This window comes from Silurus aristotelis (genome assembly GCF_946808225.1).
Source record: "Silurus aristotelis genome assembly, chromosome: 9".
In the NCBI taxonomy this organism is placed as follows: domain Eukaryota; kingdom Metazoa; phylum Chordata; class Actinopteri; order Siluriformes; family Siluridae; genus Silurus; species Silurus aristotelis.
The window spans coordinates 30,316,359-30,338,858 of NC_139582.1; the positions used below are offsets into that span (position 1 = coordinate 30,316,359).

Sequence of the window (22,500 nt, forward strand, 5' to 3'; positions counted from 1 at the left end):
GCGATGCTGCATGTTCTCGCTCAGCCCCAAGATTCTGCCGGACAACATTGTGAAAGCGCAGCTGTGGATCCACCTGCGTTTGGGCAAAGATGCGACGAGCGTCTTCATGCAGATCTCGCTTCTACAACAGCCCATCTACAGCAACCCCCGACCCAAAATCCTCTCTCTGAAGATCGACGCCGACGCCCAGACCAACCCTTGGCAGAGCGTCGACTTGAAGCAGCTTCTGCAGTCGTGGCTCAAGCAGCCCGAGAGTAACTTCGGCATTGAGATCAAGGCCTTCGACAGCCAGGGGAACGACCTGGCCGTGACCTCTGCTGAGTCGGGGGAGGAGGGGCTCGTAAGCGAACTTACTTTGTTACGCATCTTTACGTTAAAACTACCTTTAAACCACCACAAACCATGGATGCTAGCTTAATGTCTAGACGGACGACTATTTCTCTAGATAGTATCTATATTTTTGAAAAACACTGCGTGTCTCTTTCTCTACTTCTCTATCTATTTTCCCAGCAACCGTTCCTCGAGATCAAAATCAGCGAGGAGCCAAAGCGCTCCAAACGAGAATCCGGCCTGGACTGTAACGAGCGCTCTTCAGAGTCACGCTGCTGCCGTTACCCGCTCACCGTGGACTTCGAGGACTTTGGCTGGGATTGGATCATCGCACCCAAGCGCTACAAGGCTAACTACTGCTCAGGCGAGTGTGAGCAGGTGCACCTGCAGAAGTTCCCTCACACGCACCTGGTGAACAAGGCAAACCCGCGAGGCACGGCAGGGCCCTGCTGCACGCCCACCAAGATGTCCCCCATCAACATGCTCTACTTCAACCATCGTGAGCAGATCATCTACGGGAAGATCCCTTCTATGGTCGTGGATCTCTGCGGCTGCTCCTGAGAGGGATTCCAGCTTCCCGCCTCTACCGTTAATCCTTCCGATAGAACGCATGGCTTCATTGGGAACATAGAGGAATTCTGCTTCATCTCTGTCATATTTCACTTTTTTTCCGTTTATAGCTACATCTGTGATAGATCATCTTCTTACATATAACTCATTCAATAAACACTCGATCACTCACAGATAAGACAGACAAAACACAGATAGACCAAAGAAGCGTAAACTCCTCTGTCCTGACCATGTCCAAAAACATAACGTTATAGCTGGCACTGGAGACTCCTTCCATAAACGTTAATGCTAATAAACGTCTCCTTTTTCAACAGACACGATACGATTTAACGTCGTGTGGGTCCCTGTGAACGAGCCACAACTATAGAAACAATACCGCATTCGATCTTCCAATCAGGGGCATTTTTTCTTATCTCGCAAGTTGTAAATTCACAACTGTTAAAATTTTATAAAAGGAGCTGAGCGCGGCTTTAACCTTCGGCTGGGTGCCGACATAACGGTAGCGTAATGTAGCATTCGGACAACACGCAAAACTATAGCAAAACTAACGGGACAAAAAAAAATAAATAACATTGTATGCAACAGTAATGAATTTTATAAAGTTCTTTTGCTGTTTAATAAACTTTAGCCGTCTGGCCTTCCGGTGTAATTACAATCGCAAGTATGGTTTCAGCATGGATTTTTCTTCCTGAGCCCAGGAGCACTGTTTATGACTTGTATGGTCGCTTGCTGATGTGAGCGGAATTGTTTTAGAACCCGAAAACACTTTGTCCTTTGCTAACCCAGCCACAACGTCCCCGCTGACCCTGCCTCGGACATGTGGAGCTGGTTTTTTGGAGAAATAAACAAGCGGAGAACTTCTCTGGCTCGAACACGGGACCCTGCCGAGATGTTTAACAGCGATTCCCTGCCCTCCATTTGAGGACACAGAGAGTACAGGCAGATGGTCCTGCTCCTCGCTCCACTGTTAGCAAAAAAATCACGCAAACACGGCTAATAGTGTGCCGAGTTAGTGGGGCTAGCAAAGAGAAAACTAGAAGACAAGGAAATCGTCATAAGCCTTCTGTTCTGCATTAGCAGCATTAGGAGGAGCAAAAAAAATCCAACTAATCCTGAATAAAAAGTCAGTTTTTCGCTTAGCATTGAACGTATCCGATTAACAAAAGACAATCAGCACAGCTAGCGTAATTCATTTCAACATTCACCTCTCCAGGTCTGACTTGGCTATTTATTATTAATAAACATCGGCATCTGGTCAAGACATGTCTCCAACACTGCTAACAAACAAGTTAGCACATACCATCAACATGGAATACGTTTAACTTTTCTCAAAGCACTACAATTTTTTTAGTGGTATTATTAGCAGTGTTAACATTGTTTGTTCTCCTGAGAAACTTACTTCATTTAGCAGACGAGAGCTCGTGAACAATCGAATTGATAATAACAAGAAAAAAAAAAAGTGTTTATAGCAAAGTTGGTTTTTTGGGGGGAAAATGTTTAAAAAGCTGAGAGAAATCAGGTATAAATATGAAAGGATAATTTGTGTTCTTCTTTATGGAGCTATTTCAGACATCGAGTTATTATTAGCTCATATCCGGGCTGTGTGAAAGCCTGGTGTTCTTTTGGCTAAAGGAGAGCGTGTGAAGACACTTTGTATAGCTGAAAAAAGGCTAAAAATGATACGGTATCAGATGTTTAAGAGGGATCTCCACTCTGTGTGTAACCTGGAGAGGGTCGTTATTACAGTCTGATTGTCTGGTCCAAATATGGAGCAGAAGATTGTTTTAGGTCACATGTCAAGAACAAAAAACATAATACACGAGCAGACACTTTATTACATGGTAGGCCTTGGTTTTGGGACACCTGACGTTTCCAGCCATATGTGCTCCTTCCCCAAACACAAACATGTACAAGACGTTGGTGGATGCATGAGATTTTCTCTTCACTTGAACTAGGAGAGCCAAACCTGTTCCAGGATCCAGCTCCAAAAAGATCTTCTTTCCATTGGTTGGCATGGAAGATCTCCAGCTATTAGATCAGCACTGAAATCTCACAAATCCTATGCTATATTAGGTGTCCACAAACCTTTGGCCATATAGTGCAGTTTGGGCTGTTATAAGGGTTTCTATCAGAGCGCTGACTCAGCAAACACTCCGCGGCGTCAACTGTGTACAGGCTAAAAATGCAAAGCAAATGATCTAAAGTCGCTGAATAATACGAGCTGAAGGAATCGGATTTTGTTGCCTGAATACTTTGTCGTCATGGTTACGTTTCACACGGTACTGCTGTAATCCAGGCGTTATTTATATATATATATTTTTTAAAACCATCCTATTTGTGTTACAGTAACGCTAGAAACTCCGATGTGGTGTTCTAAGGCAAAAAAAAAAAAAAAAAGGGAAATGCTATTTCCATCCATAGAGCGGATGAGCAGATGTTTGGCAGCCTTCCTATTTAGAGAAATAACAAAAAATCTTCTCCACTGGAGATATTTCCCTCGCTCCTTCTCACAGTCCAGACATGAATACGTCCAGGATGCAGAATGGGTTATCAGTAACCTCCCCGTCCCCTCATTCCCACCAGGAACATCTGCAGTGTGAGTGAGATCAGCTTGTGGACCTGTAACTGATTGTGTTGTTGTGTTCTTTTTATTTCACTTTTAACTGACACTGAATGTGGAAAGTGGATGATGGTTTGCTCTGTACATGGAAATAAAAGATCGATCGGTTAAATGAATAAACTTCCACAAACATCTCTACGTGTGAGTCATTTCAAATGTATTATAAAAGCAAAACAAGAAGACGAGCAAGAAACCAGCGTGTTGAACATTGGAGAGGTAAAAGCCCAGAACCTGAGGTTTTCCTTTAGAAGACTTTACATTTATCTGATTTATACCAGTGGGCAGTGAAGGGTTAACGGTCCAGCTGTGCTGGGATCTGACCTCACCACCTTCTGATCAGAGGTACCGTGCCCCTTATACACTGGCTACCACCTGCTTCCTCCAAAACACACGAAGACAACCACCTGTGATGTCCCACAGGGCAGTGACACCTTTAGGGAAACTTGCTATCTGCACTTTTTTGCATATTTAAGCTCAGAGATTCCCAAGTGATTGACATATAGGAGATACAAATAGCCAGATATGCTGCCTCATTGGCGCATCTTCTGAGGAGCAACTTGTTTCCAACGCAGCTATTAAAAAGCTGTTTCTACAATACTGAGCACTCAATATTATACTCAATCCACTCCATTTCCATCCCTAGACCCCTGAGTATAGCCTGAGCCACGTGATTGGATGGTGATTGCATTTCAGTGCAGCATCATTATAATGAAAGAGTTTAAAATCAGTCTTCAGCATCGGCGTGTACTTCTAAATGCTGTTTGGGTCCATGTCCAGAGGAAAAAGCAACCTAATCACAATGCACTATAGGTCTTGATTTTCTGGTGCCGAGTCTCACGTCATGCTCGTGTCACATCCAGAAAAGGAACAGGAAAGTGGTTGCGTTCTCCCTGGCATTAGAAAAAAGAAAATGAAAGCGACCTGAGGTGATGATTACGGGGCTTTTCCGAGAAGCAGTTTCGTGGCAATTTTTATACCAAAACAACATAACTTTAGTTTTTCTTCTTCTGTTGAGCAACGTTTCAGCCCAACTGCTGAGTCATTAATGAAAGTCCTGGTGATGAATCACAACAGTGCGGTAAAGAGCTCTGAGGCGGAAATGACTAACACACCAAAACCTTTCCTGGGGTTAATACGTGCTTCTCTAGTTTTAAACATGAAATCAGCTAGTGATGAGAGAGATAGAGGCTTTAAACCCCATGGCGGCGCATGAGAGAATAAAACCACAAGGGGGGGTTGGGGTGAGATGGGTCTCATTCCTGCTCTCGGTTGTCGTTTTCCTCATTTTTTGACCCGGAAAAACAGCGCAGCGTTTTAAGTTTCAGTTTCTCGTAAACCACGTGACCGCGCCACCTTGGGGGTCTTTCCCTCAGCAACTCCCGACTCCACCCCTCCCTGAGATGCACTCTGATTGGTCCGCGCGGACGAGGAGGCGGGAGGGTTAGTACTAATGGCGGGTTGTGATTAGCTGAGGCGGGGAGCAGAGCGCTCTATGGAGACTGCGCGCTGTAGGAGTGAAGGAGGAGGTTCAGGGATTCGGAGCGCCGCGTGTCGCGTTACAGACGTGTTATTATTCTATTATTATTGTTGTAGTTTTATTAGTATTCTTTTTGCGGGGACGACGCAGGGGACGAAGAGCAGCTGACGTGCGGGTAAGTGGAGACGCGCGAGCGTGTCACACTAAACCATAAACAACAACAGGATGTTGGCGTGTAAGAAGGCGGAAGTGACATTATACCGAGTCTGACATTATTACACAGAGGACAGATTTAACGTGGTTCACGCGTTAGGGGGGAACGAGCTTACTGCAAGGTCCTGCGAGACACCGCGGTGCATTCTGGGGAAAAACACCCGTGTGCGTGTGTAATGTAATGTAATGACCTCCTTAATAATGCGTTATTACCCTAACAGTGTGTGATTAGTAACCTGGTGTGTGTGCTGCTGTTTCGGTAAAGTCATTAACGACGGGGTGGTGCGATGAAGCGTCTCCTGTAATTGATCTATTGTCTAATACACTGTTCACACAAGTAATTATTAATATCACCTTTGTTGAGAAACTACTTCTAGGGTTGTACATCGCACATGCAGGGTGTGTGTGTGTGTGTGTGTGTGGGTGTGTGTGTGTGCGAACCTGTATACTGGTTGTGGTATTGCAGATACTGTACAGTGATACTGCAAAACAGGAAGATCTTTATACAGCTCTCCAGTCAGCAAATCGCAGATCAGCTGTACAATAAATCATAGCTTCGAGAGCGTCTCTGAACTCCACCTATACGCCTCGCCTCGCCTCGGGTTCCTGAGTTTCTGTAATTGATGGCCATCTCCATTAATCAATATGCTTTCCTGCTCAACGGTTCCGTAAAGAGCAGTGATTTGAGTTACCGTAGCTTTCAGCCAGATAAAAACATTCTAATAATTTCTGCATGGTGTCTCAGAACCTCCAGATGTGGTGCCGTTAGTCTATTGGTGTTTGGAACATAAACCTGTTTTCTCCTTCCCAGCGAGGAGAACATTCAAGATGAGTCAATGGCTCGAGCTACAGCAGCTGGACTCCAAGTTCTTGGAGCAGGTGGACCAGCTGTACGACGACAACTTTCCCATGGCCATCCGGCAGTACCTCAGCAGCTGGATTGAGAGCCATGACTGGTGAGGAAAAGGACGTTTTTATATATATATATATATATATATATATATATATATATACACACACACACACACACACACACACACACACACACACACACACACACACAAACACACACACACACAGTCAACCCACGATAATTCGTGGTTTCTAAAATGTTCAGGTTCTCATGTGGAACATAACAAACAGCAAGTTGCGGATTATCTTAAAATTCACGGGAATCCGCAGGAGGGCCGAATGTTCAGGAGCGTTAGGAATAACATTTTAAACTATGTCTATATGATTTCACTAAGGTATATATATATTTAGAGAGAGAGAGAGACAGAGAGAGAGAGAGAGAGAGAGAGAGAGAGAGAGAGAGAGATCACGTTTTATCAAATATATAACTTTGTATTAAAAACAGAAATGAGGACTATGGATGTTTAGATGTGGCTCACACTCAGATTATTGTTGTAATAGTAAAGGAATATACATGGTGTCTGCCATGATGTCCTGCAGATGTTTTGAACCATGTCTTTGTTTATTTACTGCTACATGTCTGTTTTTCCTCATTTACCTTAAATTACATTTGTCAGACAATCCAGAGAGACTTACAAGTGAGCAGGTAATGGGTTAAGGCCTTGCTCAAGGACAAGCGTTGAACTTGTGAGCTACCACCTCCAACTCCCAGCCTAAAAAATAACTCGCTTGTCTGTATTTATTTTTTTATACATAAGCTTTTTATGAATAGTGATTTTTGAGATTGTCCACCTTCTTAAATCGATTTCCTATAAATAAAATCGGATGTACGGGAAAATAGAAGCTATCAGAAGGGAGAAAAACAATTGTAAAAGCAGCCTTTCAGGTTCGACAGCATTCTGCCTCAATAACAACACACTTTGTACCTGCAAACAATCTTATAGCATTTAATAGGCAGGTTCAGGTTATATTCAGCTACCACTTTAAAAGACTGCAGGATAGACCAGGCAACACGCTCTTCATCCTCTGTAGCTCACACTCACAGGAGATAACCAACAAATCATTTGACTCATCGTTTGTGCATATGGCAATCTGCCTATTCATAACAGACCACAAACTTCTATAGTCAGACAATTATATAAAAAAAGAAGAAGGAACTAGAAACAGGGTGAAGAAATGTAAAGAGACAGCTCAAGCCGGAAACCGTGACCAGTTCTTCAGAAAAGACGTCATAAATAAATGATGCTCGATCCATTCTAGCCACGATTTCTCTTCTGCGCTTCTCACGCAGGGACCATGTGGCTAACGTGGAGAACGAGTCACTCGCCACGGTGCGGTTCCATGACCTTCTGACCCAGCTGGACCACCAGCACAGCCGCTTTGCCATGGAGAAGGACTTCCTGAATCAGCACAACATTCGCAAGATCAAACGCAACCTGCAGGTCTGCAGCACACACCCGCATGCCTCATTTCCTCATTTCCCATACACACTCAAGTCAAGTCAAGTCTATTTCTATTGTGCTTTTCACAACAGACATTGTCTCAAAGCAGCTTTACAGAATTTAACAGTGAAGGTGAACGATTTACCTCTGATGAGCAGCCGTAGTGACTCACACACTCGTGCACAAAAAGCAGAGCAGCGTGACTCCTAAAATAATTAAAAGTTCGTCATATCATGGTGTAACATAGACGTCTTGGTGGTTTGATAAAAAATTAAAAAAAAGCTTATGTTATTGTTTTATTCTGCTCAGATTACCAGCATCGTGAGATAACCATCTCAGACGCTTCAAGCCCTTCAAAAAAAAAATCACACACACACACACACACACACACACACACACACACGTGCTGATCTGAGCATTTCCATGTATGTTTCAGACTCTGTTTGCGGATAACCCTGTCTCCATGGCCATGATTATCAGCAAGAACCTGAGTGAGGAGAGAAAGATTCTGGCAGCTGCACAAATCTCTGAGGTGGGAAAGTGAACCAAAAAAAAAAAAGAAAGAAAAACATGGAGTGACTGTTTGGATCGTATGTGTATGTGGATATGTAGCATTTATACGTCATGTCTGATGCAGAATTCGGCGCATAGTGCTCAGAGCGACATGATAATGGAGAAACAGAGAGAGCTGGACAGCAAGGTCAAGGACATCAAGACTAAAGTGCAGGTGAGGATTAACACCAGAAGGTGTTTCTTTTGTTTCGAATCACCAAAATATGCATAAAATATCAATTTTCTGTAACGTTTTCTGGAAGGAGTCTCAGGTGCATAAAAAAGGACACTTCTCCCAACCTCAGCACTTTCCTCTCACGTTTCCTGTCACTCAATCAGCCTCATCCGTTTCCTCAAGTCATTCATGCGGTGTGTGACCAATCATTTTTCTGTAAACCAGGAAACAGAGCAGAACATCAAGAACCTGGAGGATTTGCAGGACGAACACGACTTCAAAAGCAAGACTCTGCAGAGTCACGGTATTTTTTCCTTCCACAACACGAGGGTATTTTATATTAAACACAGGGCATGAGGGTATTTTATATTAAACACAGGACATGAGGGTATTTTATATCAAACACAGGGCATGAGGGTATTTTATATCAAACACAGGGCATGAGGGTATTTTATATCAAACACAGGGCATGAGGGTATTTTATATCAAACACAGGACATGAGGGGATTTTATATCAAACACAGGGCATGAGGGTATTTTATATCAAACACAGGGCATGAGGGTATTTTATATCAAACACAGGGCATGAGGGTATTTTATATTAAACACAGGACATGAGGGTATTTTATATCAAACACAGGACATGAGGGGATTTTATATCAAACACAGGGCATGAGGGTATTTTATATCAAACACAGGGCATGAGGGTATTTTATATCAAACACAGGGCATTAGGGTATTTTATATCAAACACAGGGCATGAGGGGATTTTATATCAAACACAGGGCATGAGGGTATTTTATATTAAACACAGGGCATGAGGGGATTTTATATCAAACACAGGGCATGAGGGTATTTTATATCAAACACAGGGCATGAGGGTATTTTATATTAAACACAGGGCATGAGGGTATTTTATATTAAACACAGGACATGAGGGTATTTTATATCAAACACAGGGCATGAGGGGATTTTATATTAAACACAGGGCATGAGGGTATTTTATATCAAACACAGGGCATGAGGGTATTTTATATTAAACACAGGACATGAGGGTATTTTATATTAAACACAGGACATGAGGGGATTTTATATTAAACACAGGGCATGAGGGTATTTTATATCAAACACAGGGCATTAGGGTATTTTATATCAAACACAGGGCATGAGGGTATTTTATATTAAACACAGGACATGAGGGGATTTTATATTAAACACAGGACATGAGGGTATTTTATATCAAACACAGGGCATTAGGGTATTTTATATCAAACACAGGGCATGAGGGTATTTTATATTAAACACAGGGCATGAGGGTATTTTATATCAAACACAGGGCATGAGGGTATTTTATATTAAACACAGGGCATGAGGGGATTTTATATCAAACACAGGGCATTAGGGTATTTTATATCAAACACAGGGCATGAGGGGATTTTATATCAAACACAGGGCATGAGGGGATTTTATATCAAACACAGGGCATGAGGGTATTTTATATTAAACACAGGGCATGAGGGTATTTTATATTAAACACAGGACATGAGGGTATTTTATATCAAACACAGGGCATGAGGGTATTTTATATCAAACACAGGGCATGAGGGTATTTTATATTAAACACAGGGCATGAGGGGATTTTATATTAAACACAGGGCATGAGGGGATTTTATATTAAACACAGGGCATGAGGGTATTTTATATTAAACACAGGGCATGAGGGTATTTTATATCAAACACAGGGCATGAGGGTATTTTATATCAAACACAGGGCATTAGGGTATTTTATATCAAACACAGGGCATGAGGGGATTTTATATCAAACACAGGGCATGAGGGTATTTTATATTAAACACAGGGCATGAGGGTATTTTATATCAAACACAGGGCATGAGGGTATTTTATATCAAACACAGGGCATGAGGGTATTTTATATCAAACACAGGGCATTAGGGTATTTTATATCAAACACAGGGCATGAGGGTATTTTATATTAAACACAGGGCATGAGGGTATTTTATATCAAACACAGGGCATGAGGGTATTTTATATCAAACACAGGGCATGAGGGTATTTTATATCAAACACAGGGCATTAGGGTATTTTATATCAAACACAGGGCATGAGGGGATTTTATATCAAACACAGGGCATGAGGGGATTTTATATTAAACACAGGGCATGAGGGGATTTTATATCAAACACAGGGCATGAGGGTATTTTATATTAAACACAGGGCATGAGGGGATTTTATATCAAACACAGGACATGAGGGTATTTTATATCAAACACAGGACATGAGGGTATTTTATATCAAACACAGGACATGAGGGTATTTTATATTAAACACAGGGCATGAGGGTATTTTATATTAAACACAGGGCATGAGGGGATTTTATATCAAACACAGGGCATGAGGGGATTTTATATTAAACACAGGACATGAGGGTATTTTATATCAAACACAGGACATGAGGGTATTTTATATCAAACACAGGACATGAGGGTATTTTATATCAAACACAGGACATGAGGGTATTTTATATCAAACACAGGGCATGAGGGGATTTTATATCAAACACAGGGCATGAGGGGATTTTATATCAAACACAGGGCATGAGGGGATTTTATATCAAACACAGGGCATGAGGGGATTTTATATTAAACACAGGGCATGAGGGGATTTTATATTAAACACAGGGCATTAGGGTATTTTATATCAAACACAGGGCATGAGGGGATTTTATATCAAACACAGGGCATGAGGGGATTTTATATCAAACACAGGGCATGAGGGGATTTTATATTAAACACAGGACATGAGGGGATTTTATATCAAACACAGGGCATGAGGGGATTTTATATTAAACACAGGACATGAGGGTATTTTATATCAAACACAGGACATGAGGGTATTTTATATCAAACACAGGACATGAGGGTATTTTATATTAAACACAGGACATGAGGGTATTTTATATCAAACACAGGGCATTAGGGGATTTTATATCAAACACAGGGCATGAGGGGATTTTATATCAAACACAGGGCATGAGGGTATTTTATATTAAACACAGGACATGAGGGTATTTTATATCAAACACAGGACATGAGGGTATTTTATATTAAACACAGGGCATGAGGGGATTTTATATCAAACACAGGGCATGAGGGTATTTTATATCAAACACAGGACATGAGGGGATTTTATATCAAACACAGGGCATGAGGGTATTTTATATCAAACACAGGGCATGAGGGTATTTTATATCAAACACAGGGCATGAGGGTATTTTATATCAAACACAGGACATGAGGGGATTTTATATCAAACACAGGGCATGAGGGTATTTTATATCAAACACAGGGCATGAGGGTATTTTATATCAAACACAGGGCATGAGGGTATTTTATATTAAACACAGGACATGAGGGTATTTTATATCAAACACAGGACATGAGGGGATTTTATATCAAACACAGGGCATGAGGGTATTTTATATCAAACACAGGGCATGAGGGTATTTTATATCAAACACAGGGCATTAGGGTATTTTATATCAAACACAGGGCATGAGGGGATTTTATATCAAACACAGGGCATGAGGGTATTTTATATTAAACACAGGGCATGAGGGGATTTTATATCAAACACAGGGCATGAGGGTATTTTATATCAAACACAGGGCATGAGGGTATTTTATATTAAACACAGGGCATGAGGGTATTTTATATTAAACACAGGACATGAGGGTATTTTATATCAAACACAGGGCATGAGGGGATTTTATATTAAACACAGGGCATGAGGGTATTTTATATCAAACACAGGGCATGAGGGTATTTTATATTAAACACAGGACATGAGGGTATTTTATATTAAACACAGGACATGAGGGGATTTTATATTAAACACAGGGCATGAGGGTATTTTATATCAAACACAGGGCATTAGGGTATTTTATATCAAACACAGGGCATGAGGGTATTTTATATCAAACACAGGACATGAGGGGATTTTATATTAAACACAGGACATGAGGGTATTTTATATCAAACACAGGGCATTAGGGTATTTTATATCAAACACAGGGCATGAGGGTAATTTATATTAAACACAGGGCATGAGGGTATTTTATATCAAACACAGGGCATGAGGGTATTTTATATTAAACACAGGGCATGAGGGGATTTTATATCAAACACAGGGCATTAGGGTATTTTATATCAAACACAGGGCATGAGGGGATTTTATATCAAACACAGGGCATGAGGGGATTTTATATCAAACACAGGGCATGAGGGTATTTTATATTAAACACAGGGCATGAGGGTATTTTATATTAAACACAGGACATGAGGGTATTTTATATCAAACACAGGGCATGAGGGTATTTTATATCAAACACAGGGCATGAGGGGATTTTATATTAAACACAGGGCATGAGGGTATTTTATATTAAACACAGGGCATGAGGGGATTTTATATTAAACACAGGGCATGAGGGTATTTTATATTAAACACAGGGCATGAGGGTATTTTATATCAAACACAGGGCATGAGGGTATTTTATATCAAACACAGGGCATTAGGGTATTTTATATCAAACACAGGGCATGAGGGGATTTTATATCAAACACAGGGCATGAGGGTATTTTATATTAAACCACAGGGCATGAGGGTATTTTATATCAAACACAGGGCATGAGGGTATTTTATATCAAACACAGGGCATGAGGGTATTTTATATCAAACACAGGGCATTAGGGTATTTTATATCAAACACAGGGCATGAGGGTATTTTATATTAAACACAGGGCATGAGGGTATTTTATATCAAACACAGGGCATGAGGGTATTTTATATCAAACACAGGGCATGAGGGTATTTTATATCAAACACAGGGCATTAGGGTATTTTATATCAAACACAGGGCATGAGGGGATTTTATATCAAACACAGGGCATGAGGGTATTTTATATTAAACACAGGGCATGAGGGGATTTTATATCAAACACAGGGCATGAGGGTATTTTATATTAAACACAGGGCATGAGGGGATTTTATATCAAACACAGGACATGAGGGTATTTTATATCAAACACAGGACATGAGGGTATTTTATATTAAACACAGGGCATGAGGGTATTTTATATTAAACACAGGGCATGAGGGGATTTTATATCAAACACAGGGCATGAGGGGATTTTATATTAAACACAGGACATGAGGGTATTTTATATCAAACACAGGACATGAGGGTATTTTATATCAAACACAGGACATGAGGGTATTTTATATCAAACACAGGACATGAGGGTATTTTATATCAAACACAGGGCATGAGGGGATTTTATATCAAACACAGGGCATGAGGGGATTTTATATCAAACACAGGGCATGAGGGGATTTTATATCAAACACAGGGCATGAGGGGATTTTATATTAAACACAGGGCATGAGGGGATTTTATATTAAACACAGGGCATTAGGGTATTTTATATCAAACACAGGGCATGAGGGGATTTTATATCAAACACAGGGCATGAGGGGATTTTATATCAAACACAGGGCATGAGGGGATTTTATATTAAACACAGGACATGAGGGGATTTTATATCAAACACAGGGCATGAGGGGATTTTATATTAAACACAGGACATGAGGGTATTTTATATCAAACACAGGACATGAGGGTATTTTATATCAAACACAGGACATGAGGGTATTTTATATCAAACACAGGACATGAGGGTATTTTATATTAAACACAGGACATGAGGGTATTTTATATCAAACACAGGGCATTAGGGGATTTTATATCAAACACAGGGCATGAGGGGATTTTATATCAAACACAGGGCATGAGGGTATTTTATATTAAACACAGGACATGAGGGTATTTTATATCAAACACAGGACATGAGGGTATTTTATATTAAACACAGGGCATGAGGGGATTTTATATCAAACACAGGGCATGAGGGGATTTTATATCAAACACAGGGCATGAGGGGATTTTATATTAAGCACAGGACATGAGGGTATTTTATATTAAACACAGGACATGAGGGTATTTTATATTAAACACAGGACATGAGGGTATTTTATATTAAACACAGGACATGAGGGTATTTTATATTAAACACAGGACATGAGGGTATTTTATATCAAACACAGGGCATTAGGGTATTTTATATCAAACACAGGGCATGAGGGGATTTTATATCAAACACAGGGCATGAGGGGATTTTATATCAAACACAGGGCATGAGGGTATTTTATATTAAACACAGGACATGAGGGTATTTTATATCAAACACAGGACATGAGGGTATTTTATATTAAACACAGGGCATGAGGGGATTTTATATTAAACACAGGGCATGAGGGGATTTTATATCAAACACAGGGCATGAGGGTATTTTATATCAAACACAGGGCATGAGGGTATTTTATATTAAACACAGGACATGAGGGTATTTTATATCAAACACAGGACATGAGGGTATTTTATATCAAACACAGGGCATGAGGGGATTTTATATCAAACACAGGACATGAGGGGATTTTATATCAAACACAGGGCATGAGGGGATTTTATATCAAACACAGGACATGAGGGTATTTTATATCAAACACAGGACATGAGGGTATTTTATATCAAACACAGGGCATGAGGGGATTTTATATTAAACACAGGGCATGAGGGGATTTTATATCAAACACAGGGCATGAGGGTATTTTATATTAAACACAGGACATGAGGGTATTTTATATCAAACACAGGACATGAGGGTATTTTATATCAAACACAGGGCATGAGGGTATTTTATATCAAACACAGGACATGAGGGGATTTTATATCAAACACAGGGCATGAGGGTATTTTATATCAAACACAGGGCATGAGGGTATTTTATATCAAACACAGGGCATGAGGGTATTTTATATCAAACACAGGGCATGAGGGTATTTTATATCAAACACAGGGCATGAGGGGATTTTATATCAAACACAGGGCATGAGGGGATTTTATATCAAACACAGGGCATGAGGGGATTTTATATCAAACACAGGGCATGAGGGTATTTTATATTAAACACAGGGCATGAGGGTATTTTATATCAAACACAGGGCATGAGGGTATTTTATATCAAACACAGGGCATGAGGGGATTTTATATCAAACACAGGGCATGAGGTTATTTTATATCAAACACAGGGCATGAGGGTATTTTATATTAAACACAGGGCATGAGGGGATTTTATATTAAACACAGGGCATGAGGGTATTTTATATCAAACACAGGGCATGAGGGGATTTTATATTAAACACAGGGCATGAGGGTATTTTATATCAAACACAGGGCATGAGGGTATTTTATATTAAACACAGGGCATGAGGGTATTTTATATTAAACACAGGGCATGAGGGTATTTTATATTAAACACAGGGCATGAGGGGATTTTATATTAAACACAGGGCATGAGGGGATTTTATATCAAACACAGGGCATGAGGGTATTTTATATTAAACACAGGGCATGAGGGGATTTTATATTAAACACAGGGCATGAGGGGATTTTATATTAAACACAGGGCATGAGGGGATTTTATATAAAACACAGGGCATGAGGGTATTTTATATTAAACACAGGGCATGAGGGGATTTTATATTAAACACAGGGCATGAGGGGATTTTATATTAAACACAGGACATGAGGGGATTTTATATTAAACACAGGACATGAGGGGATTTTATATAAAACACAGGGCATGAGGGTATTTTATATTAAACACAGGGCATGAGGGGATTTTATATTAAACACAGGGCATGAGGGGATTTTATATTAAACACAGGGCATGAGGGGATTTTATATCAAACACAGGGCATGAGGGTATTTTATATTAAACACAGGGCATGAGGGGATTTTATATTAAACACAGGGCATGAGGGTATTTTATATCAAACACAGGGCATGAGGGTATTTTATATCAAACACAGGGCATGAGGGTATTTTATATTAAACACAGGGCATGAGGGTATTTTATATTAAACACAGGGCATGAGGGTATTTTATATCAAACACAGGGCATGAGGGTATTTTATATTAAACACAGGGCATGAGGGTATTTTATATTAAACACAGGGCATGAGGGGATTTTATATCAAACACAGGGCATGAGGGTATTTTATATCAAACACAGGGCATGAGGGGATTTTATATTAAACACAGGACATGAGGGGATTTTATATTAAACATAATAAAGAACACTGTAACCTGGAAGTTGAGCTCGTGTGGGATGAAAGTACCTCAGTGATGCACGAGCACATGAAAAGAATGTCAGATGAAGGTGAAGCATCAGCACGGTGAGCAAAATCTGTATAATCCTCATCATGTGAACATGGTGTAGTTTAATAAAGTGATATTGTGTAAACTGTTTGTTTAAAAGGTTCGTGACAGTCACACTGGATCTGTTCTGTCCATTCTGTTGTTATTTCTATAGCGTTTATCTGTAGTTTAACAGTAACGTATTTGTTTTCGAACGTGATTAACGTCCAAACGCTTGTTTTTAATGGTTTTATATTTAATTTATGCATATATCATTTAATGATTATACAAAATTTAATTAATTATATAATTTAAATGCTTATATATTCACACCTGAAAAAAAAAGTTAAACAAAAATTGTCAAAACGAAGTTATATTACATTTTAAATATTTTTTTATCCGATTAATCAAAAATATATTTGTCTGATTAATCGATTATCAAAATAATTGTTCATTACTGCCCTAGTTGAGTAAAAAGTAAGATATTTGACTTTGAAATGTAGTGATGTTAAAGTAAACGTCCCCCCATTTTTCTGATTTTGCAGAGGAGCTGAACGGAACGATATCGAGGGACGACCTGAATCGTGAGAAACTCTACCTCAAAGCCATGTTCATGAAACTCAATGATATGAGAGGGGTGAGACTGTTTTTCAAAGTGTGGTCCAGTGTTTCCATGACATCATACTATGGTCCATAACACTATGCATTTTGTATTCTTGATATTTGGAAGTTGTATAATTGCAGCTGAGGATTGTTTGGCTAGCTAGCATTAACTCGGTGTTTGTGTGTAGGGGGTAGTAAGCCAAATGTCAGAGGTGCTAAACCTGGTGGAGCAGTTGGAGTACGATTTGATCTCAGTGGAGCTCTCCGAATGGAAACGACGCCAGCAGATGTCCTGCATTGGAGGACTCACCAACGTCTGCCTTGATCAGCTGCAGAACTGGTAGGACACCAAAGTAACAGCACAGATTTGGGTATTTAGGCCTTCTCAATACACATGAACTGGATATTCTGTTATACGCGTCAGGTGTTATCGTGTATTCTGAATAAACCTGAACCAGGTATTTAGGAGTTCCCAAAGCATCAGACCCACAATTCCTAACTCACCTCTGCCAGATATTATTCCCAAGACACTTGTAATCCTAAACCACCTGAGCCAAATGAAACATTTTACCAGATATTTAGGTAAACCCAAATCACCTGGGACAGGTATCCAGGTATTCCTAACATACTTGCGGTTCTGAAAGCTCCTGAGACAGGTATTCAAGTGTCCTTGAGACTACCAGCTTTCCATAATTGCCTGAGCCAGATTACAAGTTGTTTTCAGAACACCTGAGCCAACTATCCAAGTGCTTTCAGTACACCCAAGCTAGGTATCTACCCAATGCACATTCCTGAGCTTCTATTCCAGATATTTCCACCACATCTGAGCTTGGTTTCCAGGTGTTCTAAATTAAAACCCTAAGCCTCTTATCCAGATGTTTCAGCCAAATCTGAGCTTTATCCAGGTATTCCCAACACTCCTGAGCCTCTAAACCAGATGTTTCCACTACATCTAAGCTAGGTTTCAAAGTGTTCTCAAAACTAATGAGCCTCTTATCCAGATGTTTTAGTCACATCTGCATTGGTATCCAGGTGTTCTCAAAACTCCTGAGCCTTTTATCCAGATGTTTCCACCACATCTGACCTTGGTTTCGAAAGTGTTCTAATTATATATATATATACAGTGGTGTGAAAAAGTTATCTTAGAAATGGCTTTATAACCTTTTCCAGACTGACAGATTGCAATTACTTACTTCCTCATTTGTTTCTGAATTTCTTTGGATCTCGGCATGATGGCATTAGTTAAGATATACTGGTTCCTGCACTTTCGTTCATAGCCCGAAGGAACATGCTACCAATGTTCGAGGAAGTTACTCAACTCAGTCACAATGTTGCAGGAAGTTACCCAACACAGTCTGGTTTGTTGTACGAGAACAGAGTGCCATTTTTAAACTGAGGGGGAAACCTCTCTCTCTGTTGGTGTGCAGGTTTACAGGGTTGGGTGAATGTCTGATGCAGGTTTATCAGCAGCTGAAGAAGCTTCTGGAGCTGGAGCAGAAGTATTCGTACCACCAGGATCCCATCACCCTGAGTCGGGGCTCACTGGAGGAGAGAGCACTTACGCAGCTTAAAACACTGATCACCAAGTAAGGCTCCTCTGTTTATCAGTGTGTGGTTCGATCACATTTATACACACTATCACTACTATCATTCACAGTATTCAGAGGTGTTCCAAAACACCTGAACCAGTTATTCAGATGTTCCAAAACACATGAGCCAGTTATCCAGATGTTCCTAAAGCACCTGAGCTGGTTATCCAGATGTTCCTAAAACACCTGAGCCGGTTATCCAGATGTTCTGTAACACCTGAGCCGGTTATCCAGATGTTCTGTAACACCTGAGCCGGTTATCCAGATGTTCCAAATACACCTAAACAATATCTAAAAGAAACACTCCCAGAAAAAAATGACAGTGTAGTCTGAGTCTGTGTGTGTGTGTGTGTGTGTGTGTGTGTGTGTGTGTTATAGCTCCATGGTTGTGGAAAGACAGCCCTGTATGCCCACTCAACTACAGAGGCCACTGGTGCTAAAAACAGGTGTTCTGTTTACTCTGAAAGTCAGGTATGAACACACACTCTACACCAGGAACTCCTGGATAATACACAGTAAAATAACAGTGTAGAAGGTGAGCAGGTTGTAATGTTCCCCTGTGCTGTTTCCAGACTGCTGGTGAAACTTCCGGAGTTTAATCACACCGTTCGTGTAAAAGTGCATCTGGATAAGTGAGTCCAATATTCAGCTTTTATTTATAAATCTAATAACAGATTTACACACACTTTTTTATTACATGACTTCTTCTTTTTCCCCAGAGACGTGACGGAGAAGAGAAAAGGGTAAGATTTTAGAACATCTGGTAGAATCATAAACACTTTACAGTAGAATACGGCTGCACAGGAATGAAGCTCTAACCTGTTTCCTGAATTCCTGGCTCGCTCTTCCTGTCTCCGTCTCCAGTTTCCGGAAGTTCAACATCCTCGGTACAAGCATGAAGGTGATGAACATGGAGGAGTCGATCGGGATGGCTGCTGAATTCCGACACTTGGTACAGAAGATGAAATAATACATACGGTCTCATTATTGCGGTACCTAATAATCTTTTTATAAGTTCTTTTTTTTTGGGGTTTTAATTAAAACAGCAACTGAAAGAGCAGAAGGTGGCAGGAAACAGAACAAACGAGGTAACGTTTCTCATCAACTCCATCATTTACTGACAATCAGACCACTGATCTAAAAACTAAAACTGAAACCGAAGCTAAAACCGAAACCAACTAAAATGTGTGTGTGTGTGTCAGGGTCCTCTGATTGTCACTGAGGAACTACACTCTTTTACATTTGAGGCAGAGCTCTGCTGGACAAAACTGGTCATCAACTTCGAGGTGAGGAATAAACTATACATAAAGTGTGCTGGTGGAGATTTGACAGGGGTGTTAGGTGAGGTGAGGTGAGGTGAGGTGAGGTGAGGCGGCCTGCAGTCAGCCTTCATGTTCAATGGGGTTTAAAGCTCTATAGAAGAAGATCCAACCCATCTGAAGCAGATCTTCAAGAAGTTTGTTTTGTGCACAGGAGCATTGTCCTGCTGGAACAGATTTGGGTCTCCTAGTTCAAGTGGAGGAAAGTTTTAAGCTTCATCAAACCATCGTGGAACATCTGTATGGGATGGAGATAAAAAGGAGAGAGAGGAGAGATGAATTTAGGCAACGATGGAAAGAGACTGGAAAGAGATGCAGGAGATGCATAAAAATCAGAACGCCACATGAAAAGTTTAATATTTGACTTATTAGTCGTATCGCTAGTGAGCGTAAGATCGAAAAGTCAAACCATCGTAACTCAGGGACTACCTATATATTTATATATAAATATAAATAATGAAGTCTAACAAGCAATAAACAATAATACCAATTTTTGGATATAAAACATATTTTAAAAATAAATTATTATATTGATTTTATATATCCAACAACTTTGAAGTGTTCATGTGAAAGTCTGGACATATATTACATTTAAGTTGTTGTTTTTTTCCCAAGTGTTACAGAATTTTAATGAGATATTACATTGTTTGAGGTAAAGTTATTAAAACTTGTGGCTATTATTATTTTTTTTTTTACTTTCTTCCTGAGGTAAAGTTTCTCTCCTCAGAAGCAGGAGCTAACATGCTAACTTACCCAACCCGGTGTGTCGCTCGCGCACGAGTCGGTTCTTTCAATCGGTTCTTTTGTTTCCTTGACAAACTACTTTCAAAGAAAGAAAGTTATTTCATCAGTCTAAACAGCACATGCTGTGTCGTCTCTTGCTGCAATTGTACTTTATTATCTATTACTTTCATTTGATCCCTACGACGAAATGATCACAAACTTCGTCTTGTTTCGGAAATAAAGCTAATAAAAACCTTTTGAAGCCGAGGGAGTCGACTCTCTTGAAGAGCCGATTGAAAACAAACTCCATCATGGCCTATTTTTCTTTTCATTTTATTTGTGTGAAAGCGCATATTGCCACCTAGTGGACTGATAAAAAACTGTCACTGACACTGCATGAACAGAGAGAACCATAGACTGTAATGATCACAGTTATCTCCTAGTGGAGGGCCATCAGGGTCAGCAAGTCCTTCTCACCTGGCCTAAACTCTTTTACAATTACTGACTTACGTTTTAATATGGTTTTCCATGAACATGTATTAAATTATTCCCAATAGTCTATTCTCCAATATCATAGCGTTTCTCTTGGTTGCACTGCTTCCATTTGTGTATATTTAAGTTTCTATCCAATCAGATTTGAGCGTCACATGTTGCCAGGGTCAAACAAATCTGCCTCGAGGCTTTCAACAGTCCGACGCCTGTAGCTTCAAATACATGAGAATCAGTCTATTGCTTTAACCAGTCAGATTTCTAGTCGCTGACTCCAAGGTCAACCAGTTCAAAACAGTTGTTAAGCTTTTTCATGTACCGTTTATACTTTTGCGTTTTCTTTCCTGAAGAATAAAAAACTATGTCTTACATTGAATATTTAGTATCAGAAATTATTATTTTTACTTCAGGAATGAATGATTCGGTGAAGGTTTTACGTAATTTTTGGATAAGATTCTTCATCATTGTGATCATGTGTTTCTCTGATGTCAGACGTCGTCTCTGCCTATCGTGGTGATCTCCAATGTCAGCCAGCTGCCATGTGGTTGGGCCTCTATCATGTGGTACAATATGCTGACCTCGGACCCCAAGGTAAGCCACGCCCCCAGAATTCGTTCTAAACGTTCTCTAAACGACTTAAGAAATTCCTTCAAATGTTCTTTTGTCTTTTTTTCCATCTAGAATCTGTCGTTCTTTGTGAGCCCCCCCTCAGTGAGTTGGGGTCAGCTTTCCGAAGTTCTGAGTTGGCAGTTCTCCTCCATCACCAAGCGAGGCCTGAACGCTGAGCAGCTGAGCATGCTGGGACACAAACTGCTGGGTGAGTGCAGTTTACCGAACACAGGTGGAGACTTTTCCATCTCGCACTCGTTTTATACGGTACAATACCCTTCCTGTTTCACCCCCACAGGTCCTAAAGCAGCCAAAGACCCTGAAGCTCAGATTCCATGGAACAAATTCTGTAAGGTACGAACAGTAAACTCTTTAATCCGGTTTATATACGGATTCAGATCAGGTTATTTTTTAAATAAATAATAAATGCTCCTGCAGGGAGGAAGTGAAAAGAACTTCACTTTCTGGTTGTGGATCGAGGGTGTCCTGGATCTGATCAAGAGACACCTCCTGAGCCTGTGGGACGAGGGGTAATCTTCACC

The 22,500-nt window shown here is 40.3% G+C and overlaps 2 protein-coding genes across 17 annotated transcripts in view; both read left to right on the forward strand.

Annotated features, from left to right (window-relative positions):
* The window catches only part of mstna (myostatin a), a 4,614-nt gene extending 960 nt beyond the window's left edge, over positions 1-3,654 (forward strand). Inside the window, exons 2-3 of the mRNA XM_083551419.1 lie at positions 1-340; positions 511-3,654. The exon at positions 1-340 is cut by the window's left edge and continues 31 nt beyond it. Of these exons, the coding sequence (XP_083407545.1) occupies positions 1-340; positions 511-891 (721 nt within the window). The 3' untranslated portion in view covers positions 892-3,654. The remainder of the gene's footprint in view (positions 341-510) is intronic.
* A 933-nt stretch (positions 3,655-4,587) lies between these two features.
* stat1a (signal transducer and activator of transcription 1a) overlaps positions 4,588-22,500 on the forward strand; it is a 25,172-nt gene continuing 7,259 nt past the window's right edge. For 8 of the 16 annotated variants that reach the window (XM_083551380.1, XM_083551367.1, XM_083551382.1 and 5 more), the window contains exons 1-19: positions 4,981-5,172; positions 6,022-6,166; positions 7,414-7,564; positions 8,001-8,096; positions 8,202-8,291; positions 8,517-8,595; positions 17,172-17,263; positions 17,418-17,569; positions 18,657-18,815; positions 19,197-19,289; positions 19,391-19,450; positions 19,538-19,561; positions 19,683-19,770; positions 19,865-19,906; positions 20,021-20,104; positions 21,842-21,940; positions 22,031-22,166; positions 22,257-22,312; positions 22,397-22,488. In XM_083551380.1, the coding sequence (XP_083407506.1) occupies positions 6,039-6,166; positions 7,414-7,564; positions 8,001-8,096; positions 8,202-8,291; positions 8,517-8,595; positions 17,172-17,263; positions 17,418-17,569; positions 18,657-18,815; positions 19,197-19,289; positions 19,391-19,450; positions 19,538-19,561; positions 19,683-19,770; positions 19,865-19,906; positions 20,021-20,104; positions 21,842-21,940; positions 22,031-22,166; positions 22,257-22,312; positions 22,397-22,488 (1,721 nt within the window). In that variant the 5' untranslated portion in view covers positions 4,981-5,172; positions 6,022-6,038. Of the gene's footprint in view, positions 5,173-5,262; positions 5,389-6,021; positions 6,167-7,413; positions 7,565-8,000; positions 8,097-8,201; positions 8,292-8,516; positions 8,596-17,171; positions 17,264-17,417; positions 17,570-18,656; positions 18,816-19,196; positions 19,290-19,390; positions 19,451-19,537; positions 19,562-19,682; positions 19,771-19,864; positions 19,907-20,020; positions 20,105-21,841; positions 21,941-22,030; positions 22,167-22,256; positions 22,313-22,396; positions 22,489-22,500 lie in introns of those variants that run through there. The other 8 variants (XM_083551376.1, XM_083551379.1, XM_083551373.1 and 5 more) reach the window with 3 other exon arrangements.